This window comes from Suncus etruscus, chromosome 4, assembly GCF_024139225.1.
Source record: "Suncus etruscus isolate mSunEtr1 chromosome 4, mSunEtr1.pri.cur, whole genome shotgun sequence".
In the NCBI taxonomy this organism is placed as follows: Eukaryota; Metazoa; Chordata; class Mammalia; order Eulipotyphla; family Soricidae; genus Suncus; species Suncus etruscus.
Window position 1 is genome coordinate 2,690,894 of NC_064851.1, and position 19,391 is coordinate 2,710,284.

A 19,391-nucleotide genomic window follows, 5' to 3' on the forward strand; every position below is an offset into this window, starting at 1 on the left:
TATCGCTCTGGCGCCCCCTAACGGCGGAACCGTTTTTACACACCCACATACACGACCCGCCCGACTGTAAATACGTCCCGGACGGCGCAGCGCCGCGCAGCCGCAGTTGTATTCAGGCTCACCGCGCCGCGCAGCCGCAGTCGACTCGGTTTCACTCTCGCTCAGCCGCAGTCGGGCTCGGGCTCATCGTCGCGCAGGCGCAGTCGGGCGCAACCGCACCGCGCAGCCGCAGTAGGCTCGGTCTCACCGCCTCGCGCAGGCGCAGTGGAGCTCGGCCCTTCGCGCAGCCGCAGTCCGGCCCGGAAAGACCTTGCGGCCGGTTCGTGCACCATGAGTGTCCGGGCGGCGCGGGCCGCGTGGGCCCGGCCTTGGGGCTCCGGCTCCGGCTCTTCGTCGCCGCCGCCGCCCGACGTGGTGAACGTGGCGGAGCTTCTGCGCGAGGCCGAGCCGGAGCCGGGTGCCGGGCGGGGGTCTGCGCGGAGGCCGCCGGCGCGCTGCTCAGTGCTGCTGTTCCCGGGCCAGGGCAGCCAGGCGGTGGGCATGGGCGGCGCGCTGCTCCGCTTCCCGCGCGCCCGCGAGCTCTACGCCGCCGCCCGCCGCGTGCTGGGCTTCGATCTGCTGCAGCTGAGCCTGCACGGGCCGCAGGCCGCCCTGGACCGCACCGAGCACTGCCAGCCCGCCGTGTTCGTGGCCTCGCTGGCCGCCCTGGAGAAACTGGCGCACCTGCAGCCCGCGGTGAGGGCCCACGCACGCCCTGCGCGGGGCCCCTTTTGGGGGGACGGGGTGCAGCAGGACCCCCGCCTGCATCTTTGGGGTGTACACGCCCCGGGGGCCCCTGCTGGGCCACGCACCCACTTGCCCGATCGCGGGGAGCTGGCGCACAGGACCACCAGCCTGCATCTTTGGGGTGCACAAACCCCTGGGGGTCCCTGCTGGGCCACGCACCCACTTGCCCGATTGCAGGGGGTGGGCGCATGGGGTGCAGCAGGACCCCCCCAGCCTGCATCTTTGGGGTGCTGAGCGAATAAACATGCCACAGAGACATCTTAGTGTGTTCAAAGATCATCGGTGCTGGGGGGACGTTGGAGCAGAGGAAAAGGCCTTGAACTAGGGCCTAAGTCATTTTTGTTTGTTTTTCTTTGGGGGACCACCCCCGGGCCCCCCTCAGGGATTACTCCTGGCTCTGCGCTCAGAACTCAGAACTGGACCCCTGGCAGGCTCAGGGAACCTACCTTATGGGATGCTGGGGATCGAACCCTGGTTGCCAGCGTGCAAGGCAAATACCCTACCTTCTCTATGCTATCGCTCTCTCTGGCCGATTTGTCATTTTCATTATGTGCCCAGAGAAGGGAAGTGACTGTGAAAGTGATGTGAAAGGATGGGTAGAAATTAGGTGTTTAGAGATCCCCCAAACAGCCCTTAAGCCATTACTATATAGTAATCTGTGAACCAAAGATATTCAACCTCAAGGCAGTCAGGGGAAGACTGACTTGGTGAGTGGAGAAAGGGGCCCCAGATGTTAAAGGGATTGGTCCCCGGCGTCCTGCGGGTTATAGTAAATGCCCGGGGTCTCTGCTCAGCCTTTTACAGCAGCCTATCAGCCACTCTGAGTTCCCCAAGGGAATTTAGGGGCTTAGCTGATATCCAGATATCCATGATGCACCCCAGCTTTTTCCCCCTCCTCTACATGGTGGTGGTGGGAAGTGTTTCAGGTTGGAGCCTCTCCTATACACCCTTGCCTAGCTCTGGGTCCCAACTCCCAAGCACTAGACAGCTCCCAGGAGTGCCCTCCCCACTGAAACCCACTGGCCTAAACGAGGCCTCACACAGTGTGTCTGTCACGCAGGTGATTGAGAACTGTGTTGCTGCCGCGGGCTTCAGTGTGGGAGAGTACGCAGCGCTTGTGTTTGCGGGATCCATGGACTTTGCTGAAGGTACCCAAGATGGGCTTGGCTGTGCACAGACTCACTGGAGTCCAGGGGGTCTGGCCCGAGGGGAGGCTAGCTGAGCTGGGGTGGGGGTGACTGGGACAGGGCTGGATCTGCGTGGGGAGAGGGGTTGACACTGGAACCCCAGGATTTAAGTCTCAATGTCGCCCCCAGACCCCACCTTGCCCACCACCAGCTCATTGGTTGCCACAAAAGGGAAAGAGGAGAGAATGTTTGATCTCAAAGCAGGTGTGGGCCCTGTAAAAAGTAAAGTCAGATTTAAAACTTTGCAGCACTGCAGATTAGCTTGGTGAGATCCTGATTGGAGGTCTGGCCTTTGAAGATGCCAGCAGGGGCTAGAGTGATAGCACAGCGGTAGGGCGTTTGCGTTGTACGCTGCTGACCTGGGACAGCCTGGTTCGATCTCTGGCATCCCAGATGGTCCCCCAAGCCTGCTAGGAGTGATCTCTGAGCGCAGAGCCAGGAGTAAGCTGCTGGGTGTGCCCACCCCCTAAAAATAAAAAAAGAAACCAGCAAACGGGAGAGACAGAACATTGGAGAGGGGCTTCACCTCGAGCACATACAACCCGGGATTGATCCCCTCCGTCCCATATGATCACTGAGCACGACCAAGAATGATCCCTCAACATCACCAGATATAGCCCCCCCCCAAAATAAAAACAAAACCCCCAGCAAACCAGGTAAAAGAGTGAAAGTGCAGGTGACAATGCAGAGAACAGGAATTTCCCCCTGGGAAATGGTCGACTTGTAAAATGGGGCAGCTATAGAAACAGGCTCATGGTGCCATCCAGACATAAAGACACACCAGGCACAGGCGTCTCCAGAAGGGTCCAGGGCACAGCTCAGAGCCGACGCTGGAAGCCACCCAGGCTAACTGATCACATAACCCTCCAGCTCCTTATGGCGGGTAGATGTGCCTTGGCCATAAAGAGGTGAAAAGCACTGGCCCCAGATACAATATGGAGGATCCCCCAGATGGGAGGGCACTGGGCCAGACCCAGAACTGCTGGGTCTCTTTTTCCACAAGAGAACAGAGAGAGCCAAGTCTAAAGGAAACAGCGATGGCCCAGTTTAGTGTGGTTACATCCTGGGCTTTTGCATTGTTTATTTCCCCCCTCCAATAGAGAACAGCTTCATGACAGGAACCACATGATGTGCAACTCAAACTCTTCAGTCCCCCATTCCTTTCTTATGGTGTTGGCCAATGGATCTCACTCCTACATGCAGACTGAAAGGATGTGTTTTGAGATCCCCAAACAGCCCTTAAGCCATTACTATATATTAATTTCTGAACCAAAGATACACAACCTCAAGGCAGTCAGGGGAGTACTGACTTGGTGAATGGAGAAAGGGGCCCAGATGGTGAAGGAATTGGCCATGTTTCTTTCGTTCCTTTCAAGGCTTAAAGTTGGGCTGGGAAGAATACTTGTTGGGGCCAACACCATGTGGTCTCCTGAGCATCCTAATAGTGTGGGCTGTCACCCAACCTCAAAAATAGAGGGGCCAGGGACCAGAGCACAGCACAGAAGGCATTTGCCAGGGCCAGAGAGACAGCATGGAGATAAGGCGTTTGCCTTTCATGCAGAAGGTTATCGGTTCGAATCCCTGCATCCCATATGGTCCCCTGTGCCTGCCAGGGGCAATTTCTGAGCATAGAACCAGGAGTAACCCCTGAGCGCTGCCAGGTGTGACCCCCTCCCCCCAAAAAAGGCATTTGCCTTGTGGGCAGACGACCCAGGTTTGATTCCTGGCATCTCATAGGATCCCCTGAGGCTGCCAGGAATAACTTCTGAGCCCAGAGCCAAGAGTAGCCTGTGACTGCTGCTGGGTGAGCCCCCCCCCCCCAAATAAAATGGAGCCAGAGCAATAATAGCTCAGCAGGTAAAACACTTGCCTAACATACTGCTCATCTTTTTTGTTGTTGTTTTGTTTTTGGGGTCACACCTAGCAGTGCTCAGAGGTTACTCCTGGCTCTACACTCAGAAATCCCTCCTGGCAGGCTCAGGGGACTATATGGGATACTGGGAATCGAACCACTGTCCTTCTGAGTCTAAGACAAATGCCCTACTGCTGTGCTATCACTCCAGCCCCATGCTGCTCATCTTTGTTAGATTCTCAGGATCCCATAAGGCCCTCTGAGCACGACCAGGAGTCAGCCCTGAGCACCTCAGGGTGTGGCCCCAGAAAGATCAACAAACAGCAGTAGGCCCAGGTTGTAGTTCAGTGGTACAGCCTGGGGATGACCCTCACCAAAGAGGAAAGGGGACAATCAGCCCCTCCACATGAGACATGGCGCCCTTCACTGTCCTGTGCACACCAGTGGGCTCCCATGGGACACACAGGATACCCAGAACCAATATGAGCCTCTGGTTTGATGGTCTCACAGCTACTCTGGTTCAGTGGCCCTGGGCTGTGACCTCTTCCACCAGAGTGCCCCAGGCTCAGTGAGAATACCCCAGTGTTACATCTGGCAGTGACCCCACTGTTGGAGCTGCCCTGCTGGGTGTCTGGTCATCAGAAGTGACGAGTTCTGACCGGCAAACCTGGGTCCCACAGAGAGATAGCACAGTGGTAGGGCGTTTGCCTTGCACACAGCTGATTCAAACAGACAGTGGTTCAACTCCCGGTATCCCATATGGTCCCCTGAGCCTGACAGGAGCGATTCCTGAGCACAGAACCAGGAGGAACCCCTGAGCACTGCTGGGTGTGACCCAAAAACAAACAAAAACCTGGCCCCGCCTGGGAACACTAGCCCTGCATTCAGCCCAACTGGGGTCAGAGGCCCAGTGGGCTCCCAGGAAGCGCCAAGGGCTCCCTGGGTCTCAGAATGAGTGCCTGAGCTGGTGTTTGGTCCTGAGCAGGCAGGGAGGACCTGGCTTGCCTGAGTAAGGCACTTCACTTCTTCACAGGGCTGTATGCAGTGAAGGTGCGGGCAGAGGCCATGCAGGAGGCCTCAGAGGCCGCCCCCAGCGGGATGCTGTCAGTCCTCGGGAAGCCGCAAACCAACTTCACCCTGGCCTGCCAGGAAGCTCTGGAGCACTGCAGGGTCCTGGGGCTCAAGGACCCGGTCTGCGAGGTGGCCAACTACCTCTTCCCCGACTGCAGGGTCATCTCGGGACACTTGGAGGTGGGTGTCTGGGACACGGGGTGGAGTGGGCAGTGTCCGGGGCCGGGACTGGGCTGAAGGCCGAGAAATTCACCTCTGCTTGGGGTTCCCAGGTGGCCTGTGTCCTGCCTGTCCCCACCTCGGAGTGCCACGAGGTTGGGGGTGTGGACCCAGGGGGGTTGGCAGGTGGGACGTCCTTGCAAGCTCCCGGGGTGACAGTGACCGGACCCACCCCCAAACCCCCAGGCCCTGCGCTTCCTGCAGAAAAACTCGTCACGCTTCCACCTGCGCCGCGCCAAGCTGCTGCCCGTGAGTGGGGCGTTCCACACGCGCCTCATGCAGCCGGCGCAGGAGCCCCTGGCGCGGGCGCTGCGCTCGGTGCGGGTCAGCCAGCCCCTGGTGCCCGTCTACTCCAACGTCAGTGGCCGCCGCTACCCCGACGCGCGGCGCATCCCCGAGCTGCTGGTGCAGCAGGTGGCGGCGCCCGTGCGGTGGGAGCAGACGATGCATGCGCTGTACGAGAGGAGGAAGGGCACCCCGTTCCCCAGCACCTTCGAGGTGGGCCCCGGCCGGCAGCTGGGCAGCATCCTCAGGAACTGCAACGCGCAGGCCTGGAAGTCCTACCACCACGTGGATGCGCTGGGCCCGGATGGGGACGAGGACCAGGAGGAGGAGGGTCGGGATGGGGATTCGGGCCCGGACCCCGAAGCAGCCCCTGGGGAGACGACGCAAGAGCCCAGCAGGCCAGGCCCACCTAGGTGAGCCCACCCTATATGTGTGGGATCCCGGCCCATTTACCCTGTGCCACACCCAGCGCCTGGAGTTCTACCTACTTCACTTCAGGGCCCACCCATCTCTGGGACTCTGCCCACCTCCCTTCAGGACACACCCACTTTGGAGCCATGCCGATAGTCTGGAGTTCTACCTACTTCACTTTAGGGCCAACCCATCAACTCTGGGGCTCCACCTACCTCTGCTGGAGTCTCATCCTTCCAGGATAGGACCCCACTCACCTATTCTGGAGCCTCGCCCATCCACGGGACTCCTCCTACCCGTCAGTAGGGCCCATCATTCTGCCCTGGAGCCCCACCCACCGACTTTCCTTCAATTTGGCCTTTCCTCCTCTGGCCCCCCCTTGACTCTTAGCCCCAGAGCAGTGAACTCTGAGAGCACTAAAGATGAGTTTTCATTGCCTGCTGGTCTGTTTTCTCCTTGAGCTGTGTCCAAGGCCCAGAACCCGGCTGTGGGATCAGGATCCACTTCCCTTCCATCCACACTTGCTCATCCAGGGCAATGACCGGTAGGGGGTGGGTGTCGCTGAGCACTGAGCCATGATGGTGTCGGGCCTGGACGGCTCGCTGAGTGGGACCTACAGACATCCTCAGGTCATGTGGCTGTCCCCACCTTCACTCAGCACGGAGGGTGGTACCCCACCATGAGTGAGTCTCTACTCAAAATGTTCCCCACCCCAGTTCTCTGAGCACCAGTGCCTCTTCATGGCAAGGGCCAGCACCTTAAGGGGAGAGAGGTTCCACACGTCACTGGTGGACAACTGGTCTCAGAGTCCAAAGAGCAGGGGTACCGAGTGGTCAGGAAGGGCTTTCTAGAAGAAGTGCTCTGGGTTTGGCCTAGCACTGCAGATTCTACAGCGGGTCCCCAAAGTCTGGGGTCAGTTCATCCACACCGGGTGTGTCTTGGGTCTGTAAGGCTGTTCACAGAGTGCCCTCTTCCCCACTATACACACACTGCCCTGGCCAGCCCCTTCCCCTATAGAACCCCACTCAGGAACACTGATGATCAGGAAGTGCCTGGCAGCACCTGATGAGGTGGGGGCGGTAGTCAGTGTCCCCATCCCAAGATTCTTGAAGCTGCAGGAACCAATCCCAAGTGGTGGATTTCTAAGAGGGCTGAGTGCAAATGGTCTAGGTTGGACCAGGCCCCTTGCCAGGGTGCCCCAGGGCCCTGTAAGTGGGGAACCTGCCCTCCCAGTGTTTCCTGCATTGTTAGGGGGACCTCAGAGCACCCACCCCAAAGAGAACAGACACTGTCTGGAAACCAACGTTTTATTACGCTCCCACCTCAGAAATCTATACCAGTAGATCTTAGAGGAGGTCCCCATGGACACGGGGGTGTGGCCAGCACTCCCCACCGCGACCTGCCAGGACAACCCCAAAGGAGGGGTACAGAGCGGGCCGGGCAGTTAACCAGTCAACAGCCCAAGGGACAAGGAATTCATCTTACAAAAAACGGGGACATGGGGAACCAGCCAACGTGAGTCTCAGCAGTGTCCCAGCACTCAGAGCTTAAATATAAAAAATGGGGGCATCAGAAAACAGTTAAAAAGACAAGAGGACCAATGAAGAGCCACCTCCAGGGTGGCGGGAGGGGGGCCAGCCCCCTGACGCTGCCAGCAGCCCACAGGGGTCACAGAAGACTCAGACCCCAACCCAGCAGCAGAAGCAGCACCACAGGCAGCACCAGCTCACGGCCCAGGCGGGGGAGCACCTGTATGGGGAGACACCCAGACATCTGTGAGGAACAGGATGCAGTCCAGAGCCCCCCACCTCACGGCCTGCATCCCTAAGCCAGGCAGGGTTCTGGGAGGAGTGATGGAACAGTTGGTCTGGGGAAGTTGGGGGCCCAGGAGAACTAAGTTTCAGTCATGAAACATGATCCGGAAGTTGAGGGGCTGGAGAGATGGGAAATTGGGGTTCCAAATTTATAGGAGTGGGGTGTAGGGTGTGTTGGGGGAAGGAGCACATGGAGTAGCTGTCAGGACAAGGGGATGGGGAGCAGCTGGCCCTGGGTCTCTCACACCCAGAGGATAGAGGGAAGCTGACAGGCAGTACGGCACAGTCGGTCTGTGGCAAACAGCTCTAGAAGACTGAGAGGGTCTCACAGCTCTTACCGGGTCCCTGAGGATCAGGAAGCCCCAGAGTCGCATGTTCCGCCCGAAGTTCGTGAGCCCCTGGAGAAGATGTTCAGTGACACCCCTCGCACCGGTCCAGGTGAAGGTGAAAGCCAGGCTGGAAGACAAACGCGTTTGGGGGAAAGATTAGCATGACCTTGGGAATGAGGCGACCTGTGTTCTTTGGGGGGGTAGCTGCAGGAAAAGGATGGCCTATCTCCTCCTGTGCCCCATACCAGACTCTGATTCTGGATCCCAACTCACGGGTTCCCATTTCCCCTGCCCTGGAATCCCAGAACACATAGCAGCAGGCCCCACCCCCGCTGTGACCCGGGCACTCCCGTCACCCTTCATGTCCCACCTTCGGGGGCTGCTCACCTGCGCATAGCACGGCCGGTCCGCGCCCACCGCACCTCCATCTGGTCCCCGATGAAGGCCAGGCGCAAGGCCACGTCATCGGGACTTCCAGGGTGCGCCCTGTGAGGAAACAGGGACAGAGAGGTGGGTGTGAGGGCCAGGCCCAGACCCCACCCCCAGGCACACAAAGCAGAGGCTTTCGGGGTCCCCCTGTCTGAGCGCAGTTTCTGTGGCCTGACTATTCCCTCCTGGGGACCCCACACCCTCGGGTTCCTTCATGGGGCCCAAAAGCCGGAAGCTTCTCACGGGGATCCCCAACAGACATGGCCTTCATGGGAGTGAGGGGCTCTGAGCCTTCCAGGCTGCTGTCACGGACCCTCCCTCTTTCTAGGAGCATTACCACCAGCATTCCGGGGTGGGAACCTGATCCCTGCCCCGAAATCTCCCACATACCATCCCAGTGACATGCCTGCCTGGCCTGTTGGGAATTTCCAGGGGCTGAGCCTGCCCGACTCCCCTGCAGGGCCCCAAGTCCAAGGGGTGGAGGGGAACAGTCCAGTCCAGGAGAATGTCCCTCATTGTCATCTACAGACGGAGCAAGGAGGGCGGGGACTGGGCCCCCGAAAAGCCCAATGACAAGTTCCGGGTCTACTGGCCGGACCAGGACCAGACTGTGACCCTCTGCTGTAGTCACCGCCAAGGCCAAGCCGGAACCAGGTTCTGGGGGGGGTCGCCGTTGGCTGCTTCCGGCTTCATCACTATGGGTGGCAGCCCAGAGTCGCCCCTCAGCAATGCTGAGCAAACCCAATGAGCTTCTCCAGTCCAAGATGCTGGGGCTCACCTTGACTCCCCCTGATGGTACTTACAGGCTGAGGGGGGAACACAGGGTACAGTACCGGGGTACAGTAGCTGGTCAAGCACATCTCCAGCCCCTCTCCAGAGTCCACAGACTGGACAGTGACCTCAGGCCCTGGAGCACTTGTGGGACGGTGCCCAAGGAGAACTGAGGGTCCTACTGTGTAAGGTACAGGCACAGTCCCCTCCAAGGCCACACCAGGAATGACCCTCTAGCTGGCCAGGGCATCCAGGGGGTGAGTGGTCCAGCCTGGCCACCCCACAGTGAGCAGGGGTGAGGGCAAGGGATTCTCCAAGGCTCACCTGTGCGGGGATAACTCGGGGTCACTGTGTCCTGTGACCTGGGTCATGCCATGTTCAGACAGGAAGGAGTCCACAGAGAAGTCCCCAGGGGCAGGAGTGGCGTTTTCCATTTCTTCCTCTGTGGGAGACACAGCCTGTGGGTGTGCCCAGAACTCTAATATCTAGAGCGGGGCCCTGGAGATGGCCCCCACAATCTTGCATTTCTTCTTCGTTTTTGGAAGGTAGGTCACACCCGGCAATGCTCAGGAGTCACTCCTGGCTCTACATTCAGGGTTTATTACTGGAGACACTCGGGTGACCCTGGCTCTGTGCTCAGAAGTCACTCCTCGAGGGCTCAGGGGGACCCTGTGGGATTCTGGGGATTGAACCCAGGTTGACTGTGTGCAAGGTAAGCACTGTACTATCTCTCCAGCCACCTCATTTCCTCTTCTTTATGAAATAAAAATCAACCTTAATTAACATGTGCCGGCTGGATTCACACCAGAGTCCTACGGGGACAAGATCACCCATGACCCCAACTTCCCTGAGAGAGCAGCTAACTCCCCCTACTTTTGTTTTGTTTTGTTTTTTGGGGTTGCACCCAGCAGCACTCAGGAGTTACTCATGGCTCTATGCTCAGAAATCCCTCCAGGCAGGCTTGGGGGACCCTATGGGATGCAGAGATTCGAACCACATCCTTCTGCATGCAAGGCAAATGTCCTCCCTCCATGCTATCTATCCAGCCCCCACTTTTTTGTTTTCATTTTTGAGCCACACTGGGAGGTGATTGGGGATCACTCCAAATGGGGTTCTGGGGACCACATATATCTAGGGGAAGTGAACTAGGTGGACCATGAGCAAGACAAGCACCTTAACCTCCACAACCACATCTGATCCCCACTTCCTGCTTTTTTGGGGGCAGGGCCACACCCAGCAGTGCTCAGGGCTTCCTCTTGACTCTGCACTCAGGAATTACTCCTAGCGGCCTCAGGAGACTATATGGGATGCCAAAGATAGAACCCAGGTATTGCCTACAAGTGTGCAAACCAAACACCTTCCCAGCTGTAAATTATCTGGGCTGTTAAATCCTTTGTTGGGTATTTGTGAATCCAAGAACAGTCCCCAGAATGAGAAATTACTTCCCATCCCCTCGTCCCCTTTCGGGGGGAGACCTTGGTAATATTTATCCGCAGCAAGTAATAATCCACACAGACAAGAAGGATAGGGTGTAAAAGATTGGGCAAAGAGAGCGAGAGAATCCTCCTGCAGACTGCAGCTTTCGCAAAAGGACCCCTGTCCCCTCTCCATCAAGCTATTTATTGCCAACTCCACAGCGCCCCACCTGGAAGGGCTAGGTGGGGCAATAGTCACAAAACAATCCTAAGGAAATACTTTTATAGACAACAATTCCAAGAATAATCTTATGGAAACTTTTTCATATACTACACCCTGCTATGCTGTCGCTCCGGCCCCGGCCCACTTCCTGCCTTTTCTGAGGCATCCCTGTTTCCGAAACAGGCTCTCCCCTTCCCACAGCCTCCTTTCTCCTCTGGCCTCCATGCCAGGCCGCCGTCCCGCACGCCACCTTCCCTGGTCTCCTGGCAGCGACACTCCCTTTGTTCTGAGCAGGTGAGTAAACCCTTCCCTTTCCCCGACTGTCTCAGCCAACCCCCTTTCCTAGCATCCCTTGCAGCTCCTGGTGACCACGTGCTCCAGTCCCAGTGGGTGACTATCCCTAAAGCTTGACCCCGAGCCATGCTGAGGGAGCAAACACAGCTGGGGCAGCACCCAGCTCCCGTCTCTCCTGGCTGCCTTGAATACGGGAGTGAGGGCTGGAACCGTAGCAGCCGTTTTATGACACTGTGGTCTTGGGTTCCAGGGTATCACCCATGTGCCAGGAAGCCAGAGCAGAGAGGCAGGGAGAGAGCTGGGCTCTTTGTGGCAAAAATCCCAGCCATGGCCCACCTGATCTCGGGAAGAAAAACAGACATAGGTCTGGATTGGGGAAGCAGGTTTGGGCAGGGGAGGCAACCCAGAAGGGTGGAAAGCAGAGGAGCCCCCTGGGTCGGTTTCTTGGCAGTGAGCGGTGGGGAGTGACCCACCGGGCACAGAGCCAGGAGGAGCCGCTGGCACCCAAGGGCCCAGGCCACAAAGAACGAAGCCAATGATGAAAGGAGCCTGTTCAATCGTCCCCGGAGTTTCCTGGTCTCCATGGCCCGAGGCCTTCCTGGTTCAGCTAATCTGGTGGCCCAGCGGCCATGGGGCCCAAAGCCTGATCACTCGCCCCCCACGGTGCCCAAAAGTCTTAGGTAAGGCCCAGAGCAGATATGAAAGACGTGGAGCTGGAGTTTACACCCAGATATGCCACCCAGCAGCTCCGAGCCCAACGTGGGGGGCGGTAGGATAGGATGATGGAGCTTGGCTGGGGCATCCATGCAGCTGTGGTTCCCAAAAGGAATGGGATCGCCTCTAGCTCCCACGCCAGGGGAAACAGGGTGACGCCTGGAAACTCAGCCTTGAGCGCAGGGGCACGGGTGAGGATGGGTGGGGGGAAAACTGTGCTGATTCTGGGGGCTGCAGGTGTCTCGGCCTGACTCGCCCGCACGCAGGCCGAGCTGCAGTGACGTGATCGCGCTGGGGACACTGATGGGCCACACAGAAGACCGCATTGTTCCCCCGAGCCTGCGCTTCCATCCCCATCCCCAGCAAGAGACTGTCTTGTGGGGCCAGCCGAGTTTTGCATCTGTTGCAGATGAAAGCGGGCAAGGGGAGCGCCCGCGGGAGTGGGGGGGCCCGGGCGATCAGACGAGTAAACACCGCCAGCCACAAAGGCCTGAGGCCACATATGTCAGTGCACCTGCTGGACAGACAGACGGCGCCTCCCACACACCCGGCGGGAAGGAGGCAGCAGGGCACACTCAGCCGAGAGAGAGAGAGAGAGAGAGAGAGAGAGAGAGAGAGAGAGAGAGAGAGAGAGAGAGAGGAGGAGGAGGAGGAGGAGGAGGAGGAGGAGGAAGAGGGGAAGGAGAAAGAGGAAGAAGGGGAGGAGAAAGAGGAAGAGAAGGTGGAAGAAGAGAAGGAGGTGGAGGGGAAGGAGGAAGAGAAGGAAGAAAAAGAGGAGGAAGAGGAGGAGGAGGTACTCCCATTACTCAAAGTAGGAGCAGAGGTTAAAAGCCACAAGCCAGCCCGGAGAAATAGCACAGCGGTGTTTGCCCTGCAAGCAGCCGATCCAGGACCAAAAGTGGTTGGTTCGAATCCTGGTGTCCCATATTGTCCCCCGTGCTTGCCAGGAGCTATTTCTGAGCAGACAGCCAGGAGTAACCCCTGAGCACTGCCGAGTGTGGCCCAAAAATCCAAAAAAAAAAAAAAAAAAAAAGCCACAAGCTGACTGAGCCCCAGAGACTCCCCTGAAAATCCTGGGGCTGGGACAGATGCTCACGGTTCTGGGGACTCTGGTTCAGGGCCCAGAGGTGCTCAGTGGCTGAGAACTAGCTCCTCCTCCTGCATCTGACCCATGAATGTGGGGTGAATGTGGGGTGATGCAGTCAGACTGGGCCTCAGGGCACCCTAGGTGAGCCCCGGAACCGTGAAGTCATGTTGCCCGAGTCCTTTGCTTCTTTTTCTGGCGTTTTGCTGCTTTGATACCCCTCAACAGTGGCCCCAGGCTCGAACCCAGAGCCTTGCCCTTGCTAAGATCCTCCACACACACACCCCCAGCCTATCCCGCACCCTTTGCCATTGGGGGCTGCTGGAAATGGGCCCCTGCTGCCTCTCTGGCCGTTTCCACAAGGACACACCTGTCACCTCGTCCCTCCTGCGGGGCCCGAAAGGGAGAAGGCAAGGACTTCAAGGGGCTTGTCAGAGCTGCTGAGTGAGCTGGGCTGACGCAGACACGGAATGACAAAGCAGGTGGTTCCCACAGGAGGGGCAGGGATGACGGAGGGGACAGAGATGACGGGGATACATGAGGAGAGGACCAGCAGGCAGGAACATTCCTCCAGGATCCCACCCTGGATCACCAACTGGGATCTCAGAAGACTTCAAGGCAGGAGCCAAAGTGATAGCACAGCGGTAGGGTATTTGCCTTGTACGTGGCTGACTAAGACGGACTGGGTTCGATCCCCGGTATCCCATATGGCCCCCTGAGCCTGCCAGGAATGATTTCTGAGTGCAGAGCCAGGAGGAGTCCCTGAGCGCTGCCTGGTGTGGCCCCAAAATCAAAAAAGGACTTTAAGGCCACATACAGAGCAACACGCTGAAAAATCACCAGAATCACATAGTCAGACACAACCCAGGGAATACGTGTAAGACCTGACAGTCTGACAGCAATGGCAGAAATACAGAGGTTTGGGCGGGATTAGCACAGGCGGCTTTGCGTGTGGGAAGCCTGGGGTTGGTGCCCAGCACCACAACCAACCAACCAACCAACCAAGTGCATCGATCTGGGCATTCTGTTGGGGCCTGAAGGATGCAGAGAAAGATGCTGCTCACGGGACCCTCTGGCACCAAATGCCACTGTCCTTGTACTCAGGTGCTGGTTGAGCAGTTAAAGAACTTGTGAAAAGAACTTGTGGGGGGACAGGCTTGTTGGAGGGGCAGGAGCGACAGCACAACCGGGAGGGTGTTCGCCTTGCCATGGTTTAATCCCTGGTATCCCATTTGGTCCCCCAAGCCTGGCAGGAGCAATTTCTGAATGCAGAGCCAGAAGGAACCCCTGAGCTCTGCCAGGTGTGGCCCAAAACCCAAAAATAAATAAATAAAATAATTTGTACCAGTGATTGGAGACTGGGGTTCACTTCCCAACACCTCATATGGTCCCCAAAGTTAGCTAGGACTGAGCCCTGAGCACCATCGAGTGTGGCCCCAAAACAAAATAATCTGGAAGAAAAAATAAAAGAAAGAAATAAAAGAACTTGAACCAGCTGGGGCCAGAAAAAAAATGAGAAAAATGGTCACTTCTTGGGACAGTGACCCCAGCTCCTGCTCTTCTTGTCCCAAAGGCCACCAGGCTCCCCTGGACCCAACACCCCAACATCCATGTCCTGTGTCAACCTTCCCCTGCCTGGCTCGTCTTCTCCACCCAACCTCCTAGAGTGGTGGGGGCCCCAGTAGCCCAGTAATCACTGCCCTCCCTGGCTCTGGGTTCTGGGCTTCCCTACGGGACACCCAGCTTTTCCCATGTTTCCCCCAGCTAAGCCCAAACCCAAAGCCCTGATTTTGGGGTCAGAGCGATAGCTTTGCCTTGCCGAATCTGGGTTAAAGGGTTTGCAGGTGGTGGCCGACCTGGGTTTGATCCCCAGCATCCCATAGGGTCCCCAGAGCACCACCGGGAGTGATCCCTGAGCGCAGAGCCAAGAGGAACCCTTAAGCACTGCCAGGTGTGGTCCGAAAACGAAAGCAAGACTGTGAGGAGTGGGTCCTGCCCCCTCTCCTTCAGAACCCTGCACCCTAGAACTGTTTACTAGTATCCCCTCACTTGTGTCGCAACACAGTTACTAGTTTCTATCTACACTGGTGGGCAGAAAGTCAGGTGCTGCAGAGACCAGAGAGACAAAAAGGGGCCACCAGAGGAGTCCCACAGTCTGCTCGTGGCCAGGGGGCCCTTGTGTCTGTCATCCACTGTGGAATGGGCCAGAAACGGGAGCCACATCAAAGCTGTGTGGCCCGGCTCACAGAGTGACCTGAAGTCTGATCCTTTGGTCACACAAGGTCAGACAAGATCGGGACTTTGGTTTCTTGTTTTTGTTTTTGTGTTTTTCTTTTTTTTTTGGGGGGGGGGTTTGGGCCACACCAGTGGTGCTCAGGGGTTCCTCCTTGACTCTGCGCTCAGAAATTGTTCCTGGCCAGCTCGAGGGACCCAATGGGATGCTGGGGATCGAACCCGGGTCGGCCACCACCTGCAAACAAAGTGCCCAACATAACTCCTTTTCTACAAACTTCTCTCTTTTTTTTTTTGTTTTGTTTTGTTTTTGGGCCACACCCGGCGGTGCTCAGGGGTTACTCCTGGCTGTCTGCTCAGAAATAGCTCCTGGCAGGTACAGGGGACCATATGAGACACCAGGATTCGAACCAACCACCTTTGGTCCTGGATCGGCTGCTTGCAAGGCAAACGCTGCTGTGCTATCTCTCCGGGCCCCAGACTTCTCTTTAACCCCAGACTTCTGCTCACTCACAGAGACCCTCTGCCTTCTGGAACTTTCACCACCACACAGAGGTAAGTGAGGCCCTAAGTGGGGAAGGGGAGAGGTCAGTTCTGGGCACCCGTGACACCACCCTCCCTTAACAGTCCTCCTCACCTGCTTGCAGCCCAAACCTACAGCTACCTGGATGGGGGTGGGAGAGCCCCACCTCCAGAATGAAGGAAGAAATAAAAACTGGGGGTGAAAAGGGAAGAAAGACCAAAGCCAAGGAGACAATCAAAAGTTTGGAGCACTCGCTCTACAGGAGGGAGCACCAGGTTGAGCCCAGACACCACATGGTAACCTGGCTGAGATGGGGGTCAGGGAGACGGGGAGGGAGAGAGAAATCAGGAAGAACAAGAGAGATAATTCTAGCCTGAATCTGCCACAGGAGGGGCTCAAGGTGTTGGGTGTTGGGTCTTTGAAGCCAGCGCCCCGAATCCGAAAACCCATCCTGTCCACTGACCACTACCCCCAGCTCACACCAAAACCCAGAGCCATGCCGGACTGGGGGCGATTGTCAGCTGGAGGGGGAGTCTGTCCATCTTCGCCTGGTTGTGATCCTGGCCAAGCTCCAGACCCTCCAGGCCATCATTAAGGCCCCCTCGGACCTCCGATCTATCTCGCACTAGGCTCCCTTGGAAGAAAGGAGGGCCTGCATCCCTTTCACAGACGGGAAGCCTGAGGGGTACAGAATTCTGGCTCCTGCCTCTGCTCCCGCCAAGGGTCCCCTCCCTACACACCCCTCCTCCCCGGCCCCCACAGTGCTGCGTCGAAGGCATTGGGGAGTCCATAGAGGGCAGCCTGGTTCTCCGGGGGGAGAGGCCCAATGACTTCGGGGACGCTGCAGGTTGGGCTGTCCAGCGGTCACTAGTGTGCCTGTCGCTCTGGGTACAGGAAGTTCGTCCCTGCCTGTGTGTCCCCATTCAGACACAGACGTCGCTGAGGTTTGCAGGGGACACAGCGACTCAAAGAAGGCCACCACAGGACTCAGCTATGGTGAGTTTTGGGGTGGGGGTGGCTGCTCAAGGCTGGGGGCTCCCTGTCCCCAGGGTGTTCCTCAAACCAGGCTTGGAAACTCAGGGAACCAGAGGAGGCGAATCTGGGCTAAGTGACTGGAGCCAGGGTGGAGCAGTGACAGCCCTCACAGAGAGGGATCAGGGCTGTATGGTGACAGCGCAGGGGACACTGCACCTGGACACAGGGACACATCTAGCGTTGTTTCTCCTTTGGGGGTCTTTTGCTTTGTTTTGTTTTTGAGCCACACCAGGTGGTGCTCAGGAATCAATCCTGTCAGGCTTGGGAGACTCTATGGGATGCCGGAGACCAAATTTGGGTTGGCCACGTGCAAAGCCAAAGCCCTCCCTGCTGTGCTATGGCTCCGGCACCTCCGTTGGGAGATTTTTATTTGGACCCTTTCTGGGTTGAGGGCGATGCCCGGTGCTCAGTGTGGTACTTGAGGATCATTGCTGATGGTTCTCGGGGACCATCCAATCTCTACTTGGAGGTTTTGTGGAGAATGTAACTGCTCTGGAGTTAAACAAACCCTTGCACCCGCCCACCCTGAAACATCAGCATGAGCACCAGCTGACTGAGCGAGTGTTCTGTGTGACCCTGGGCAGGCGGCGTCACCTCCCTGGTCCATCCTTTCCCACTCCCTGCCCAGGAAGACCAAGGCTCTGAGCCTTGGGAACACACTCAGGTGCCCTGCCCCTGGCTTCTCAGGAAGCGGAGTCCCCTCACTTGTGTCAGAAGCAGGGAGGGAGAGGTTTTCCTTCGTGTCCATCACCCCCTTACCAGTGTTAAATCCAGTGGCTGCAAAGCTGGTCTCAAAACAGTTGGAGAGACAGGACATGGGGAAGATGTTTGCCTTACACACGGCCAACCCAGGTTCGATATCTGGCATCCCATAGGGTCCTCCAACACAACCAGGAGTGATTCCTGAGCACAGATCCAGAAGTATCGCCAAGTGTGGCCCAAAACCCCCCAAAAAATTCTCCCTTGGGGCTGAGTGATAGCACAGCGGTCGACCTAGGACAGAGCCAGGTTTGATCCTCGGGATCCCATAGGGTCCCCTAAGCCTGCCAAGAGCGATTCCTGAGCACAGAGCTAGGATGAACCCCTGAACATCGCCAAGTGTGGCTCAAACCCCCCAAAACACCCTCCCCCTCAAGAGAAACAAGGGAACCCCAGTTCTTTCTGCTGCCATCATAAGGATGGAGTCGGGGCGGGGGGGGGGGGGGGGCAGTGAGGCAGGTGCCATCGGCTTCCGGCTGGATGTAACCAGTGGCAGAGCCAGGCCTGGCCTGGAAGGTTCCATTCCAGGGAAGCCAAAGGGAAGGAAATAAATTGTGGGTCCCAGAATCTCCAGCCCGTCTCCCTCACTGCTCTGGCCACACCCCTAGGGGCTCCCATTTCCTCTTGGGGGGGCAGCCCCACCCTCGAGTACCCACAACATCCCCTGGGCACCTTCCCTCTGCCCCTGCCCCCACCCCATCGACACAGGAGGCTCAGGAGCCTCCTCCCTGCTCCCCGCTTCTTACTCCCTCCAGGACAGAATTAACTGCATTGTCCCAGCACTTGGGTAAACAGACCTCGACTGGGCACTCAGCCCACTTTGGGCTCATTAAATGTTTACCTGTCTGTCTATCTGTCTGTCTGTCTGTCTGTCTGTCTGTCTGTCCGTCTGTCTGCTCGCTCGGAGCGGGGAGGGAGGAGCTGCCAGGCTACAGCGAAGCTGGCAGAGAGAGGGTGTGGGGTTCCCATGACAACAATTCCTCCTGAGGAGGGACCTGGCAAGGCCACCCCCTCTTCTCAGGAGCGGGCACAGGGGCAAGAGCGAAGGACATGGGGTGCCCATATCAAAACCAAGCTGGCTGGGCCTTCCCAGGCATCACCCCCATCACCTGGGCCCTTTGGGAGCCTCCCCTGGGGGTCCGGCTGCAGCCCCCTAAAGCCCACTAAAGGACATAAACAGATACTGACTCACAGTCTGAGTCCAGAAATGCCCCCAGAGCCCTTTGGGGAGTCCAGCCCTCACCCAGCTCACTGCACTCATCTGCCCCCAATCTGTCTGCTCCACCCCAGAGAAACAGGTGTGGGAGTGGGGTTCATGGGGGAGTAGGTGTGGGTGTGAGGTACAGGTGTGTGGGGTATGGAGTGTGGGTATGAGGTATGGGGTACAGGGGTGTGGGCTCTTTGTGCCCCACATCCCAATATTGACTCTAGGAAAATCAACTGCCCACTGGGCCCCGCTGCCTGGGCGGCTCATTTGCTTACACTCGGCTCCTGAGGCAGACAGGGGGGAAGGGCGGGCGGCCTTACATGTCCACCTGAACCCACTTCCTGGTGGTGACAACACCACCAAGCTTGCCGGCCAGGCCTTCCTCGACCCCTCTCAGAATTGTTCTGAAAAAAAGAGCCTGACCGCCGGTGCATGCACCAATGCGGGGATGGGGAACCTCGGAACAAGAATGGTCTACACAGCCGGACACACAGGGAAACCACCTCCTGGGTAACTTCAAGTATCAGGGTATGGTGTTGCCCTGGCGAGCACCCTACCCACCCAGCAGGGACTTCGTGCAAATGGGATTCAGATCCCGCACAGCTTGGGCAACCCAGCTGAGACCCCCGGAAGTGTCCGAACCCCCAAATCCAGTTCTCAGGGAGCTTCTGAGTTAGCCCCACAGGTGCCATCACGAACGGCTGGGCTCCTGTGTGTCCTGGAGAACAGGACATGGTGGAGGCCCTAGAAG

The 19,391-nt window shown here is 57.8% G+C and overlaps 1 protein-coding gene across 1 annotated transcript; it reads left to right on the forward strand.

The window, feature by feature from the left end:
• Nucleotides 1–330: 330 nt before the first annotated feature.
• On the forward strand, nt 331–6,249 carry MCAT (malonyl-CoA-acyl carrier protein transacylase). Its single transcript, XM_049771523.1, has 4 exons — nt 331–735; nt 1,847–1,934; nt 4,859–5,076; nt 5,302–6,249. Exons 1-4 carry the CDS (start codon nt 331–333, stop codon nt 5,815–5,817), a joined length of 1,227 nt encoding a protein of 408 aa, XP_049627480.1. The 3' UTR covers nt 5,818–6,249.
• The last annotated feature ends 13,142 nt before the right edge of the window (nt 6,250–19,391 follow it).